Source organism: Phyllobates terribilis, unplaced genomic scaffold (genome assembly GCF_046119375.1).
Source record: "Phyllobates terribilis strain yellow unplaced genomic scaffold, ASM4611937v1 Scaffold_10__3_contigs__length_209671492, whole genome shotgun sequence".
NCBI lineage: Eukaryota > Metazoa > Chordata > Amphibia > Anura > Dendrobatidae > Phyllobates > Phyllobates terribilis.
Window position 1 is genome coordinate 12934403 of NW_027362770.1, and position 17658 is coordinate 12952060.

Genomic DNA, 17658 nt, shown 5'->3' on the forward strand with positions numbered 1-17658 from the left:
GACTCACTGACTTCATTTCTTAAAGTAATGATGGCCACTCGTTTTTCTTTAGTTAGCTGCTTTTTTCTTGCCATAATACAAATTCTAACAGTCTATTCAGTAGGACTATCAGCTGTGTATCCACCTGACTTCTGCACAACACAACTGATGGTCCAAACCCCATTTATAAGGCAAGAAATCCCACTTATTAAACCTGACAGGGCACACCTGTGAAGTGAAAACCATTTCCGGTGACTACCTCTTGAAGCTCATCAAGAGAATGCCAAGAGTGTGCAAAGCAGTCATCAAAGCAAAAGGTGGCTACTTTGAAGAACCTAGAATATAAGACATATTTTCAGTTGTTTCACACTTTTTTGTTAAGTATATAATTCCACATGTGTTAATTCATAGTTTTGAAGCCTTCAGTGTGAATGTACAATTTTCAAAATCATGAAAATACAGAAAAATCTTTAAATGAGAAGGTGTGTCCAAACTTTTGGTCTGTACTGTACATGTATATTGAAATTGCAACGCTGGAATAACAAGTCTCTGTCATTCCAGCTCCAAGCCCCACCCAGTGCTGCCTCTTTCTGTTTGACTGACGGCTCCTTTGCCTGACATCACGCAGCATGGAGGTTGACAGTCAAGCAGGAGAAGGCCGTGCTACAGAGACTTAGCTAGGGGCTTGGTTCAGGGGGCGCAAAACTACTGAGTGGGCCCCTCACCACGTAACCCTGATTACAACTATGGTGGTGCACCCTAATAGTGGATGTAGGAGAATGTCAGCAGATGACTGCACTGTTACTGAAAATAATCTCTATACAAAGACCAGCACTGATATTACCGCCATATGGTGACCATATAGTGGTAGATACCAGTGCTGCAGAACATGTAAGAGATTACAGTACAGGTATATATAGTAACTTACAGGTGACGTTCTTTCTGATGGAGAAACACATGAAAAGTTCTTGCAGCCAGGACTCGTCTGCAGAGATCACAACAAAGACATATATGACTTCTCACATTTCCAGCACCGTCCCCATCTATTCCCAACCTGCACAAACTCCTCATCCTGCTGATAATCCAATACTGAGCCGCTGCTGCCGTACGTGTCCCTATTACTGCACCTACTGTGTGCCCTCTAGATGGTAAAACAAACCTCTAGAATATAGTAATGCGGTGTGCAAGTGTCCTAGAAAACAGAGCACACATTCTGACAGTCACAATTACCTGAGTGACACCCTATAACAATAAGTGCCCACTTACCATTTAATAATGTCCCGAGTTTCCACCCTGTCCAGCTCCCCTCTACACAGTATGATGCTCTCCTATAAACAGCATAATGCCCCCAACACTGTATAGTACCCTCCATACACAGTATAGTACCCCCATACACAGTATACTGACCCGCTTAGTAGCCCCAAAACTGTTTGATGGCCCCAACACAGTATGATGGCCCTAATACTGTACAAAGGCCCCACAGTAGCTCCCAAACGGTATGATGGCCCCCTCATTGTATGATAACCCTCACAGTAGTCCCCAGACTGTATGATGGCCCCTATGTAGCCTCCATATAGTATAATGCACCCGTCATAGTCATCCATACAGTATAATGCACCCCAAAGTCCTCCATATAGTATAATGCATCCCAAAGTCCTCCATATACAACCCCTGGCAAAAATTATGGAATCACCGGGTTCGGAGGTTGTTCATTCAGTTGTTTAATGTTGTTAAAAAATAGCAGATTACAGACATGGCACAAAACTGAAGTCATTTCAAATTGCAACTTTATGGCTTTAAGAAACACTAAAAGAAATCAAGATAAAAAATGTGGTACTCAGTAAGGGTAATTTTTTTCAGACCAAGCAGAGGGAAAAATTATGGAATCACTCAATTCTGAGGAAAAGAATATGGCATCACCCTGTAAATTTTAATTTCCAAAACTAACACCTGCATCAAATTAGATCTGCTCGTTAGTCTGCATCTAAAAAGGAGTGATCACACCTTGGAGAGCTGTTGCACCAAGTGGACTGACATGAATCATGGCTTCAACACGAGAGATGTCAATTGAAACAAAGGAGAGGATTATCAAACTCTTAAAAGAAGGTAAATCATTACGCAATGCTGCAAAAGATGTTGGTTGTTCACAGTCAACTGTGTCTAAAATCTTGACCAAATACAAACAACATGGGAAGGCAAACATACTGGTAGACCAAGGAAGACATCAAAGTGTCAAGACCGGAAACTTAAAGCAATCTGTCTACAAAACAGGAAAAGCACAACAAAACAAATGAGGAACGAATGGAAGGAAACTGAAGCCAATGTCTGTGACCGAACTGTAAGAAACCGCCTAAAGGAAATGGGATTTACTTACAGAAAAGGTAAACATAAGCCATCAGTAACACCTAAACAGAAAAAAACAAGGTTACAATGGGCTAAGGAAAAGCAATCGTGGACTGTGGATGACTGGATGAAAGTCATATTCAGTGATGAATCGCAAATCTGTATTGGGCAAGGTGATGATGCAGGAACTTTTGTTTGGTGCCGTTCCAATGAGATTTATAAAGATGACTCCATGAATAGAACATGCAAATTTCCACAGTCATTGATGATATGGGGCTGCATATCAGGTAAAGGCACTGGGGAGATGGCTGTCATTACATCTTCAATAAATGCCCAAGTTTACACTTATATTTTGGACAGTTTTCTTATCCCATCAATTGAAAGGATGTTTGGGGATGATGACATAATTTTTCAAGATGATAACGCATCCTGCCATAGAGCAAAAACTGTGAAAACATTCCTTGAAAGAAAACACATAAGGTCAGTGTCATGGCCTGCAAATAGTCTGGTTCTCAATCCAATTGAAAATCTTTGGTGGAAGTTAGAGAAAATGGTCCATGATAAGGCTCCAACCTGCAAAGCTAATCTGGCAACAGCAATCAGAGAAAGTTGGAGCCAGATTGATGAAGAGTACTGTTTGTCACTCATTAAGTCCATGCCTCAGAGACTGCAAGCTGTTATTAAAGCCAGAGGTGGTGCAACAAAATACTAGTGATGTATTGGAGTGTTCTTTTGTGTGTTTGTTTTTCATGATTTTATAATTTTTTCCTCAGAATTGAGTGATTCCATAATTTTTTCCCTCTGCTTGGTCTGAAAAAAATTACCCTTACTGAGTACCACATTTTTTATCTTGATTTCTTTTAGTGTTTCTTAAAGCCATAAAGTTGCCATTTGAAATGACTTTAGTTTTGTGCCATGTCAGTGATCTGCTTTTTTTCAACAACATTAAACAACTGAATGAACATCCTCCGAGCCAGGTGATTCCATAATTTTTGCAAGTCAATGTAGTACAATGCACTCCCTATAGAGCTCTATATAGTATAATGCATCCCATAGTCCTCAATATAGTATAATACACTCCTCATAGTCCTCAATATAGTATAATACACTTCTCATAGTCCTCAATATAGTATAACGCATCCCATAGTCTTCAATATAGTGTAATGCATCCCATAGTCCTCAATATAGTATAACACACTCCTCATAGTCCTCAATATAATATAATGCACTCCTCATAGTCCTCAATATAGTATAATGCACCCCATGGTCCTCAATATAGTATAATGCACCCCATAGTCCTCAATACAGTATAATGCATCCCATAGTCCTCAATATAGTATAATACATCCCATAGTCCTCAATATAGTATAATGCACCCCATAGTCCTCAATATAGTATAATGCATCCCATAGTCCTCAATATAGTATAATGCATCCCATAGTCCTCAATATAGTATAATGCACCCCATAATCCCCAATATAGTATAATGCATCCCATAGTCCTCAATATAGTATAATGAACCCCAGAGTCCTCAATATAGTATATTGCATCTCATAGTCCTCAATATAGTATAATGCATCCCATAGTCCTCAATATAGTATAATGCACCCCATAGTCCTCATTATAGTATAATGCACCCCATAGTCCTGAATATAGTATAATGCATCCCATAGTCTTCAATATAGTATAATGCATCCCATAGTTCTCAATATAGCATAATGCATCCTATAGTTCTCAATATAGTATAATGCATCCCATAGTTCTCAATATAGCATAATGCATCCTATAGTTCTCAATATAGTATAATGCATCCCATAGTCCTCAACATAGTATAATGCACTCTCCATTAAAAAAACCCCACTATACTCACCTCTCCGCCTCATTTCCCCGGCTGCTCTGGTCCCTGCAGCGAGCACTCTGAAGTTTTCTCTGCTCTGCACAGCAGACATGATGAGGTGCTGGGACAGAGCAATGATTGGGGTGCTGGGACAGAGCAATGATGGGGGCTGGGAGAGAGCAATGATGGGGGTGGTGGGACAGAGCAATGATGTGGGTGCTGAGAGCAATGATGGGGTGCTGGAAGAGAGCAATGATGAGGGTGCTGGGACAGAGCAATGACGGGGGTGCTGGGACAGAGCAATGACGGGGGTGCTGGGAGAGAGTAATGATGGAGGTGGTGGGAGAGAGCAATGACGAGGGGGCTGGGAGAGAGCAATGATGGAGGTGCTGGGAGAGGGCAATTATGGGGGTTTCACTTTGCTTGTACTGTGAAGCCTTGTATGTTTTCCGTGTGCACATAGCCTTACAGTTAATTGGGGAGAGTCACATAGACTGAATAATTTATATTATTGGCCGGTGCAGATTATAGTTAATGGGGGGGCACAGTGCTGCTTATCACTTTATATTTTGATTACTAAGTGGCTAATAGTATATTAATGGGGGGGGGGGTTACATATCTGTATTCGAGGACACAGAGCGGGGGAGACACATGTATGCATACAATATGTGACTTTGTTATTTTCTAGGCTGGAGATCATCGTGACAAGACGAGTCATGGCTGGGAGATGTGGACATGAAGGTCTGACCAGATGGAGAACAAACAGCAGAAACCGACTCTGATCAGATGAGACGTCAGCGGTAAGTGCCTGGATGTAAATATTATTCTGTATCTGCACTGTGTGACTTGGAGTGATAATGTTATCTGTAAAATCCCTTAGGCTGCATTCTCACATTTGTGTGAAATGTCCGTGTGCTGCCAGATCTTTTTATCATATGGTCCACGGACTCGTACAGTTTTATAGATCCATTCACACATCCATGAAAATCACGGATCTGAGAATGAGATCTAAGAGGGTCAGAGAATGTCCTGTTCTGATCCGATTTTGAGGATTAGAATAGGACATTCTGAATGCATCTTTAAAACAGGGCAGCACACCAACACTGCACACAGATAAAGGAATGTAGCCTTATTATGTATAGCATACTCCCTTAGTATATAGTGTACTCACTTATTATGTATAGCGCCATCCTTAGTTATATAGTTTCCTCTTTTATTATGTATAACACCCTCCCTTATTATGTACCATCCTCTCACAGTTGGGGGATCATACTGTGTTGGGGTCAGCATACTTTACCCTGGGAGTTGAGGTGGGGTACAGTAGGGTCATTATACTGTGCATGTGGGGGAATTCACCATGGGGGTTTCATACTGTGTTTGGGGACCCTTTTATTGCCATCACACTTTATGGGGCAATGAAAGAGAGATCTAGGACGTCAGCAGGAGGAAAATTGCTATGTAAAGGATGGAAAGTTGTGAGATCTGATCTTTGGTGACCCTGACAATTTTTTTTTTTTTTGGGCGGGGGGGGGGGGGGGGGCAATTAGAGCTTCTGCTATGGGGCCCCATGATTCCTATGTACGCCCCTGATTGCATGTATGCAAATCACACACTTGCAGTTACATGCCCACTGTCCCCGCAACAGGCGAATCCTAACAGTGAGCACAGCACGCAATGACGACTCACAAGTCTGCTGGCACATAGAGTACCCTAAGGCTGGACAACCACATTAAGTGCTGTGTACCACTGCAAATTTGTACCTAAAGCCAGACAACCCCTTTAATGAAGGCTCATATTATTTTGCTGGGTGGGTTTCACAATGTCCCACCACGTCCATGCCCCACTCATTTTAGTGGATTTACATCTTCAAGTTGCACAAAAGTTTTGAGACTTTTAAAAGTGTTCTACACCAGAATTCGGCCAAAGAGCTATACTGAACGGGGGATGGAGTTCCCAATAAGGGATAGGAGGCAGATCCCAGACAAAGCATACCCACATATTATGTACCCCTTATGGGCAAAGTCCTGATAACATATGACCACTGCAGGAGGTAAAGCCATGGACCAACAGAAGGATGGAGTGCAGTACCCTGCTGCCTGCATGGTGGAGCTGGACTGTGCTGGTGGCACCTAACCTCATAGCGCTTCTAGGGTGCCAGCCCTGCAGTCCTACTAAAGATAGGAATGGCAGCACTGATGTCTGGATGCCTGCTCCGTGCCCACGTCCCGAGTGTGACTGGGGTCTTAGTCACGAAGGGAGTGGCCAGCCATATTTAAGGCACCAGCCGCTGTCCGGCTTCACTCCAGTGCCAGTGAGGCGGCGCGCTCTGCAGACATGCTGGCTGGATGGCGAGGGGCGACCCTCAGGACTTAGGGCTGCTGGACTATTCCTCCCCGGAGCGGCCATGAAGCTGGTGAACTTCGCGCTGGTCCTCGCACTAGAAGGTAACGCTGCGCCCGAGTCCCGGCAACTTGTTGCCTTCATGTCTCGTCCTGTCACTGTTGTCTATTCCGGGCAGCCTGTGCTATAAATGGCGCTCTCGTACCTCATTGTGAAATGCAACTCGTGCTTATTTCTGTCTCCGCCAGTCTGGAGTCACTGAGCTTCCCGATCTCTTGCAGGCTTCCTGGCGCTCACTTGCTTATACGGATCAGTCATTGATCACCATGAAGTTCTCCAGCAGCCCAGCAATGAACTGCCGGAGCAGGCCGGACTAGTGGGGCTGAGCAGCAAGCCCCTGCTTACTGGAGGAAATCCCATCATGGCGTCCTCCAAAGGTAGGTCTTCCAGATGTACATCCTCCAGCGGTAGGTCCTCCAGAGGTATATCCTCCAGCGGTAGGTCCTCCAGAGGTATATCCTCCAGCGGTAGCTCCTCTAAATGTAGCTCCTCCAGCGGTAGGTCCTCCAGAGGTATATCCTCCAGCGGTAGGTCCTCCAGAGGTACGTCCTCCAGCGGTAGGTCCTCCAGAGGTACATCCTCCAGCGGTAGGTCCTCCAGAGGTACATCCTCCAGCGGTAGGTCCTCCAGAGGTACATCCTCCAGCGGTAGGTCCTCCAGAGGTACATCCTCCAGCGGTAGGTCCTCCAGAGGTACGTCCTCCAGCGGTAGGTCCTCCAGAGGTATATCCTCCAGCGTTAGGTCCTCCAGCGGTAGCTCCTCTAAATGTAGCTCCTCCAGCGGTAGGTCCTCCAGCGGTAGCTCCTCTAGATGTAGCTCCTCTAGATGTAGCTCCTCTAGATGTAGCTCCTCTAGATGTAGCTCCTCCAGTGGTAGCTCCTCTAGATGTAGCTCCTCTAGATGTAGCTCCTCTAGATGCAGCTCCTCTAGATGCAGCTCCTCTAGATGTAGCTCCTCCATTGGTAGCTCTCCTAGATGTAGCACTTCTAGATGTAGCTCCTCCAGCGGTAGCTCTTCTAGATGTAGCTCCTCCAGCAGTAGCTCCTCTAGATGTAGCTCCTCTAGATGTAGCTCCTCTAGATGTAGCTCCTCTAGATGCAGCTCCTCCAGCGGTAGCTCCTCTAGATGTAGCTCCTCCAGTGGTAGCTCTTCTAGATGTAGCTCCTCCAGCGGTAGCTCCTCTAGATGTAGCTCCTCCAGCGGTAGCTCCTCTAGATGTAGCTCCTCCAGCGGTAGCTCCTCTAGATGTAGCTCCTCCAGCGGTAGCTCTTCCAGATGTAGCTTCTCTAGCGGTAGCTCCTCCAGCGGTAGGTCCTCCAGCGGTAGCTCTTCTAGATGTAGCTCCTCTAGATGTAGGTCCTCCAGCGGTAGGTCCTCTAGAATTAGGTCCTTCAGAGGTACATCCTACAGCGGTAGCTCCTCTAGATGTAGGTCCTCCAACGGTAGGTCCTCCAGTGGTAGGTCATCTAGAACTAGGTCCTTCAGAGGTACATCCTCCAGTGGTAGGTCCTCTAGAGGTAGGTTCTCCAGCGGTAGGTGTGAGGGAGTGCCTAAACTACATATGCAGTGTAAATCAGCCCATGATGTGATACTGGACCACAGTGCTGGGCACAGATTGGTAAGAGCCCCTGTTGGGGCAAAGTATTTTGGTGCTCTATGTAAGAGCAGCACAATTAATGCCCCCCATGTGAAATCACCTTCTTTAAGCAGAAGGCCGTTTTAGATGCACTAATAATTGTTCCTCATTATGAGGTTCTGCGCACAGGGCTGCAGTCACCCAACTCAGCCAAAATGAACAGAGGAATATGGTGCTTCCACCGCAAAAAAATGAAGTGAAGATATGAGTGGCAATGTGATTTTTCTCCAAAATAGATTTATTTTAAAAACAGGCTATTCACAGCCGAAACGCGTTGTGAATTTTTGTTATTAAAACAATCAAAACTTGTACGAAGGGTGATCGCAAAATGTATGCATGTATAAAATGCATTGTTGAAAGCACTTTGCCCCTTGGAAACCGGGAACTTGCTGCGGGCAATATGATGTGGTGTGTGGCCCGAGCATTCTATTCCCAAACAGTTTTTGTCGGCCAGCGTAAACAGACCAGTAAGCGAGCTCCGAATGACTTCTGTATATATTTGATCGGCGCTTGTTGAAGCTGACTTAATGAGCTTTACTTGTAAAGTGGATTAAATACTATGGCCCTACTTCATCAAAAACAATATTCAGCTGTAGACACAACCTTATAAAAGGTCACAGCCATTCTCTACCCCTTGGTTCCAGTCTTCTCAAGATGCTAGGGTACAAGTTACTGTCTTAGGACTCGCTCACATGAGCGTATAACATAGCCAAGTGCTATGCAATATTTTATCAAATAGCACTCGGCCCAATGGAGAAATTAAGTTTTCCATCTCCTCCGCACCTGTACTACAATTCTCTGATGCGAGAGAATCAGAGCACAGTGCACTAATACTCGGATCAAACTCTTCCATTAGAGAATCGATGTCTGTGTGACTCCGGCCTTCAAGGGATTATCCTGTTACATATTGATAACGTCTCCACAGGATAAATTATTAATATGAGATTGGTGGGGGCCCAACACTCCTCACCCTCACCAATCAGCGGTTATGTGCTCTGGTGCCGACTTATGTAAAGATTGTAAGCAGAGCTGCAAAGTGTACCTCCATTCAATGTGTAGTGGCCCCTACTGGTTAATGCAGAACAGCTCCTATTTGATTGTTGGACTGCCACTGATCTCACTTAAATGACCTGACCACAGTTAGATCATCATTATGATGTGACCAGACAATCCCTTTAAATCACTGAATTTTGGCCTTTTTTGTTGTGCCTGGGAGATCTAAACCCTCTTCTGGGAGGTCTCCCCCATTTTCAGGATTTCCTAAGATAATATGGAAGATTTTTAAAGTGTAATTAAAAGGGTTTTCAAATCTTCATAAATGAGGGCATATTAAAGGGGTTGTCTGACACCACGATGGTATGTCATCATCTGAATGCTAAAGTCCTTTATTAGTCGGCAAGTAACCAAATAATGTGAAACCTTCTCTCAACTGTACTGGATTCATTCAGGTCATTGGAGGTAATTGCGCCTTAATTTGTTTTTCTTAACTTATCCAAGATGCCTGAAAGGCTTTTCCTGGGGCCAGACAACCTCTTTGATGTTCCTGTCAACCTCCATGACCCACCCTGCATTGATTTTGAAAATATAGGCCCCATTAGCAGAGGAAAAACTATGAAGTCAATAGAATTCTAAAGCAGCCAGGTGGCCTATTTATTTTCTGGATCGGTGGCCTTCCGATAGGTCAGACTCATAGCCATCATCCGGTGATGGCATATTGTCCAATACCAAGCACAACAGCTAAAAAAATGTACAGCACTGTGCAGGTAAACAATGAAGGAAGTGGTGGATAGGGGTGCTGGAAGTTGGTCTTCCATGGATCTGATATTAATGCCTAATCATAAGGATTGTCTATGAATATCTGAGCTCTGGTTTACCACATTAGCTTTTTCCTAATTGGGCAATTTTCTCCCTTTAACATATATAAATAAAATCTGAATTCATAAAATACCCCCAATGCCTATTTTGAACAAGTGTCTCAGCACACTATCATTGGTGGTTTAGGGCTGTGAAGAAATAATAACACTCTCCCTGGTAGGCTAGTGCAATGAAGTGGTTAATGGTATTATCTGTTGTGATTTTACTGAAAAAAACATCAAAGAAAGAAGCAGCCATGCTTACAAAAACCCTGCCACAGTCCTAATGTACTGCAGAAGGCCCCCAGATACTTTGGTATTGGGACCAGTTATTGGGATAATATTTGTTGTGGTCTACAGTGGGAGTTGGGATAATAAGATCCATCATGTGGAAGGGGAAATATTTAAATCCCAGGTGATCTAAAGCTGTGAAGATATGAAAAGGTAGCCCAGTGTAGGAAGGGCCGATCATACTTTCTCTACTGCCTGTGGCAAAAATTAAAATGATGGCACCCAACTAAAGAAAAAAAAATTAGTATTAAGGGTATGTTCACACTTCATAGTTTTTTTGGCATCACAAATCTGCAGCAAAACTTGATCTCTGGAAGGAAAAAAGCTGCGTCAAAAACGCAGGTTTTGCTTCGATTTTTGATGCGTTTTTTCAGCATTTTTTTCACTGTCCTTTTTGTCTCTTTATGCATGTACATAAAGTTCAGTAAAAAAAAAAAATCTCATTCTGGTTTTGGCATAGTGGGGAGGTGAATTGTTCAGGAATAATTTAGACACTGGCAGTACATTAAGTTTGTATGATACTATTTACTTTCACACTATAGGGTCTGCCATTGAGTTGCTCAGGGCATTGTTCAATTTCACACTTCCCTGGGCCGCAGGTATTGTTCAAGCTCAGCCAATGTTTACACTGTACATACTACTAATTTAATTACACTGTACTAATACTAGCTACCATCTTAGTGACTAAGACAAGATGGTAAAATCACAAAAAGAAATGAGTTTCACATACTGCTGTACTTACTTGATTTCACTAAAAACGCAGCAAAACCATCAGCTATGTTCACACATCATGTTTTTTCAGCATTTTTTCACTACCCATTACTTCCAATGGGTGAAAAACGCAGAAAGAAGTGACATGCTCTATTTTCCAAAAAAGCCGCAAGTTACAAAATACGTAACAAAAAAACACGTTGTGTGAACAAAAAAATCTGGTTTCTCATAGACTTTGCTGGTACTGCAGCAGGCAGCTGAAAATGTGCATCAAAATCTGCAGCAAAAAACACTGAAAAAAACATGATGTGGGAACATAGACTAAGTCCACTCAAAATAAAGTTTCAATTCGCATGATTCCAATCCGTTGGGGCGGAGCAGGGGGCAGTGATCTTTCATTACTCAGGACATGGTGAACATGCTGTAATCTCTTCCTCTGCATCTTGACTGACAGCCTGCTTTGCACATATGCTGAGCTGGCTGTCAGTCAAGGTGCAGGAGGAGTGATTACAGCAAGCTCACCTGCTGATTATCACTATGACTGCTAAATAGCATTGTATTAGATGGTAGATTCCAAATACATTTTGAGTCGACTTTGCTTAAATCCAAACTTATGGGTAGCCAATATTATAATGAGAAAATGATGACATTTAAGTAAATAATACAAATGTCTAAAGTGCCAAAACAGAAGTAGAAATAAAATAATTTAATCTAGGGATTTATGGTATACTATCTCTTAAAAATGTTCCTGAATGCACAGCCCCAGCTTGTCAGGATATTGATACCCTGTGTCCGTTCTGCTCTTTGTCAAAATGTACACAACATCTCTTTTGGGTCTGTCTTATCAATAGTTGTGGGAACTTGGGTGAGAAAATGTTGTCCTCTAATCATGCTGCTAGCCTCACTGAAGTTATTGCCCTAGTGTCCTCACCCCGTTCTCCAAAATGTCATATTTTTTTTTATGTGCTCATGGTAGTCCAGGTAACATCTCTAGTTCCCTGTGTTGAATAGGGTAAAACTATTTGTAACAGAGTGTCCCCTCCCCAGCCTGTTTTCATGGACCATACTGGACTCAGGTCTATATTAGCATTTTCTGTCCTGCATCTAGTGGGGGCCTGTGTGTCTTTGTTCCTCTCTGCTGGGGGCTTCCCTTCAATACACAACTCTGCAGACCAGCTGGAGACTGGAGTTCTAGAAGATTAGTCATTCTTCCAGTTACCTGTAGTAAATGTTTAAGGGGGTGGGGTGTGTGTATCTCTGCCCAACCTGGGGGCTGATCCCAAGAGAAGGAGAACAATAAGACACATGTTTTTAGTTAGTTGATGCTGTGCTGTGTGAAGGGCTAGGACCTGTGCTAAGGCCAGATCCTAGTGCCGTGTATGGACTATTGGAGATCCGTTGAACTATTGGACATTGGAGATCAGTTGCCACATGGTATTGTGATGTCTTGCCACCCTGCTGGATTTGAGGACTTATTCTGAGACTGTTGTTGCATTGTACCTGGCGTTGGATTACCGGGTGGCGCCCCCGGATTTGTCCCTTTCTGTGTTACTGACTCTAAGAAACTACAGCTACGTTTGGTGTTATATTCTCCCAGTCTTAATAAAGGTTGTTGGATTGTGCATCGGCCTGCTATCTCTGTCTGCTTCGTCTCACACACCATCACAAACTGGTTGGCAGTGGAGGGATCAGAGCAAAGGGAATGGATAACAGCAGCCCAGCAACGAATGGAGCCAGAACCTCAGGATAAAGGAATTGGACTGTGGGGAATCTACAAACAAGGCCCGTGAATTAGGGGTCAGTTACAAAGGACTATCCAAAGAGCAACTAATTGTGGCTTTGGAAGTAGCCAGCTTTCAAGATGGCACTGATGGTGGATTCCTAGATCAATTGGAGGTAAATGCCCGGAAAAGTCAGTGGGTTGTGTGGTTTGAGGGGGAGATGGCATTGCTTGGGGGTGAAGCCACCATAGAAGATTAACGGGAGGCCATTCAAAGAGCCCATGAAAGGCTGTTCACTGTGGAAGCAGCTAGAAACCCAAGGCAGACATTAACCACCACACCCACCATGAGGGAAATTCCAAGAGTGTCCCTTAAGGACTTTAAGCTGTTTAATAAGGCTTCCAGGGACATTCAGGGATTCTTGCAAGACTTTGAGCATCAATTTCAGTTAATGGAAGTTCCAGAAATGCAGCAGGTTAGACATCTGGTGGGGCTCTTTGAGGGTGGAGCTGCGGAAACGTATCGAGCTATGGACCCACGGTGGAACCGTGAATAAGAGGACATTAAGGAAACCATCCTGGAACATTATGCGGTTACTCCAGACACTTACAGGACTCAGTTCCGCTCACTAGCCTGTAATAGGGAAGGCTCATAGGATCAAACAGGCGTGTCATCCCTGGCTGGAAGGAGAGGGTGCCTTAACTTGGGAGATCAACCTCCAGGTTATCCTAAAAGAACAATTCTTTGTCAAATGCCCAACTGAGATCAGGGAATGGGTGCGTGAAAGAAAACCAGCAACAGTAGAACAAGCTGCCACTTTAGCTGATGAGGTTCTCACCATCAATCCTTAGTGGAAAAAGTTGCTGATGGATGGAGAAAAAACTACCAACACTTCAGTCCCCAAGGTTTGCTGTCCAACTAGACCATCACCTCATGTTGATACCCATAGGAATCACCTTCCAGCTAGTCCTATCTCATCCTCTGGAATGCGACAAGGAGAGGATGTAGTAAAGCGCAAGTCTTATGGCTGTGGGCATCCCGGACATCTGCAGGCCACATGCCCAGCTACCAAGTGGAGGAATCGTCTTCAATCACCAACAACCACCTTATGTACCTTCACAGGAATATCAGCCTCCCGGTTCCCTTACCTCCTTCCCCAGAATACAAATGGGAAGGAGTGTGACACAGTGCGGATATTACCGATGTGGGCAGCCTGGGCATCTGCAAGATACCTGCCCATATGGTCAATCGAGGAATAACTCTACACCAAATCGGCCTATAAATTATTTAAAGTCAAATATCATGGAGGAAGAGGTGTCACCACTCCAAGTTTACTTACCTAATGACTCAGACAACCAATGTTCGACCATAAGAGGTTTATGCGGGAAAAAAGTTCCTCTATTAATCAAAGAAAGCATTTACAATAGGTCATGCTGGACGGTCGGAGAGTTCTTGGGTTTTGTGACTCTGAGGCATTTCTCCCCATAGCTGACCCCAGAGTGGTTAGGCCGGAGGCAATACACCAAGGACCTGGGATTACCATAGAATTAGCTGGTGGCCAATGGAGGAATATCCCAAAAGCAAATGTAAAACTGGATTTTGGCTTTGGGGTCAAGCAATGTGTGGTTAGATTGATGAGTGGCCTGCCTGCAGATATTGTCCAAGGAAATGATGTGCTTCTACAGGCGCCTGTTCTGTCTGGAGTAAGCCATTGAGCAATGCTTTTCCAGGTTTTTTTTATTAACATTCTTTGGTCTAACGTTTACTTCGGTATACTATGTATGATTGTTGCCTAATTATTACTTTACCACTTGATTTAGGAGGTAACTTTAGCCATCTATTAATTCCTGGGGTTGCTCTTCTTTTTGGTTATTCAACCAATCCCTATTACTTGCTATATTTGATTGGCCCCTTAGCTTAATCGCGCCTTGCTGCCATCTGACTTTCTGTCCCCTTGCACATGTTTGTTGTTTATACCATGTAATTATTGTCTTTATTGATGATTTAATAAAACTATACTATTCTATTCATAAACCTTAGAACTCCAATCTTTTCTTGCTTGCTCCATGGTCTTTGGAGTGGTTTCTAATGGTGGTACATATTCGACTTACGTATTGATGTGTCAGCCAGCATTATGTTTGTGGGATTATTTGTATTACTTTCCCTTTAGGACCCAGAGGTATCCTCACCTTTCTGCTGTTAATCAGCACTTCCTTGCTGTGTCCTTAAATACACTCAAATCCTCAGAGATTTGCTGGTGATGGCGTGTTATACCTATTCAGGTCTGGGCTTCTAGTAGTCGGCTAGAATTATCATGGAGTTCCTTTGTTGATTGTTGCCGTGCTTTCTCCGGTGTCATCTTAGAGCTGAGTGTATTCCCCTGTTTGTTTCCCCTGTGTATACTTTAGTTTGTGGTGGGGCTGACTTAGTGCTCTCCCCTCCCGCCCCCTACCTAGGGTCTAGCTTTAAGGTCACTAGGGCCAGGTTTCCTGCTCGGCAAGAAGTGCAGAACCTATTAAGGGTCTATAGGGGAGTTAGGGTTTGTCGTTAGATTTGTTTAGGGGTCTCCACTCTCCCTTTCCCTGGTTGTAGGGCTCTCTCCCCTTTTCATTATACGCTGGGTTTTCCCTATACCTAGCGTGACAGTTTGTCCCACGCACAGATACAGGATTGCTATCATCTGCATAGTTGGAGGTTAGAACAAGGACGTCTTCTTTTTTTTTTGTCCTTTTGTTTAACCACCATCAATGCACCATTACAAAGGACCCTGCTCTCACTGACCTTTAATTTTAAATTGATAAATTGACAAGGGGCTTTGGAAGGCCGTGTTGTCTTTGCCTAATTGCCACGGGCCTTTTTTTCTCTGTCAGGCTCTTCAAATATGGTATACTTGCATATAAGTTGTCAGTATTCAAGAGATACACTTTTTATTTTTTTCCTCTCTAGTGTTAGGTAAATCAGGTCCCACATTATGTGCTACTAGTTTGAAGAATGGGGAGGGGGGGTATTTTGTAGGGCTAACATTGGTGTCCTTACCCGTATATATCCAAAATCGATGGGAAACTGAAACTGAACTGCTTTCACATATTTTATAAACGTTCCTGCAATACGTGGCCTTGTTGGTTGAAAGATACTGATGAAATCTTAATATTTCCCCTTGAATAAGACAAGAGATTCGTCAATAGCTATGGTATATATATATATATATATATATATATATATATATATATATATATATATATATATATATATATATATATTTTGGAGGTACAGTACAGACCAAAAGTTTGGACACTCCTTCTCATTTAAAGATTTTTCTGTATTTTCATGACTTTGAAAATTGTACATTCACATTGAAGGCATCAAAACTATGAATTAACACATGTGGAATTATATACTTAACAAAACAGTGTGAAACAACTGAAAATATGTCTTATATTCTAGGTTCTTCAAAGTAGCCACCTTTTGCTTTGATGACTGCTTTGCACACTCTTGACATTCTCTTGATGAGCTTCAAGAGGTAGTCACCGGAAATGGTTTTCACTTCACAGGTGTGCCCTGTCAGGTTTAATAAGTGGGATTTCTTGCCTTATAAATGGGGTTGGGACCATCAGTTGTGTTGTGCAGAAGTCTGGTGGATACACAGCTGATAGTCCTACTGAATAGACTGTTAGAATTTGTATTATGGCAAGAAAAAAAGCAGCTAAGTAAAGAAAAACGAGTGGCCATCATTACTTTAAAAAATGAAGGTCAGTCAGTCTGAAAAATTGGGCAAACTTTGAAAGTGTCCCCAAGTGCAGTTGCAAAAACCATCAAGCGCTACAAAGAAACTGGCTCACATGAGGACCGCCCCAGGAAAGGAAGACCAAGAGTCACCTCTGCTTCTGAGGATAAGTTTATCCGAGTCACCAGCCTCAGAAATCGCAGGTTAACAGCAGCTCAGATTAGAGACCAGGTCAATGCCACACAGAGTCCTAGCAGCAGACACATCTCTACAACAACTGTTAAGAGGAGACTTTGTGCAGCAGGCCTTCATGGTAAAATAGCTGCTAGGAAACCACTGCTAAGGACAGACAACAAGCAGAAGAGACTTGTTTGGGCTAAAGAACACAAGGAATGGACATTAGACCAGTGGAAATCTGTGCTTTGGTCTGATGAGTCCAAATTTGAGATCTTTGGTTCCAACCACCGTGTCTTTGTGCGACGCAGAAAAGGTGAACGGATGGACTCTACATGCCTGGTTCCCACCGTGAAGCATGGAGGAGGAGGTGTGATGGTGTGGGGGTGCTTTGCTGGTGACATTGTTGGGGATTTATTCAAAATTGAAGGCATACTGAACCAGCATGGCTACCACAGCATCTTGCAGCGGCATGCTATTCCATCCGGTTTGCGTTTAGTTGGACCATCATTTATTTTTCAACAGGACAATGACCCCAAACACACCTCCAGGCTGTGTAAGGGCTATTTGACCAAGAAGGAGAGTGATGGGGTACTACGCCAGATGACCTGGCCTCCACAGTCACCAGACCTGAACCCAATCGAGATAGTGTGGGGTGAGCTGGACCACAGAGTGAAGGCAAAAGGGCCAACAAGCTCTAAGCATCTCTGGGAACTCCTTCAAGATTGTTGGAAGACCATTTCCGGTGACTACCTCTTGAAACTCATCAAGAGAATGCCAAGAGTGTGCAAAGCAGTCATCAAAGCAAAAGGTGGCTACTTTAAAGAACCTAGAATATAAGACATATTTTCAGTTGTTTCACACTTTTTTTTGTTAAGTATATAATTCCACATGTGTTAATTCATAGTTTTGATGCCTTCAGTGTGAATGTACAATTTTCATAGTCATGAAAATACAGAAAAATCTTTAAATGAGAAGGTGTGTCCAAA

At 43.4% G+C, this 17658-nt stretch overlaps 1 protein-coding gene across 2 annotated transcripts in view; it reads left to right on the forward strand.

Moving 5' to 3' along the window:
• Nucleotides 1-6290: 6290 nt before the first annotated feature.
• Nucleotides 6291-17658, forward strand: part of HBEGF (heparin binding EGF like growth factor) — a 239164-nt gene continuing 227796 nt past the window's right edge. The window contains exons 1-2 of one of the 2 annotated variants that reach the window (XM_073649496.1): nucleotides 6291-6603; nucleotides 6781-6936. In XM_073649496.1, the coding sequence (XP_073505597.1) occupies nucleotides 6363-6603; nucleotides 6781-6936 (397 nt within the window). In that variant the 5' untranslated portion in view covers nucleotides 6291-6362. The remainder of the gene's footprint in view (nucleotides 6604-6780; nucleotides 6937-17658) is intronic. The other variant, XM_073649497.1, reaches the window with a different exon arrangement.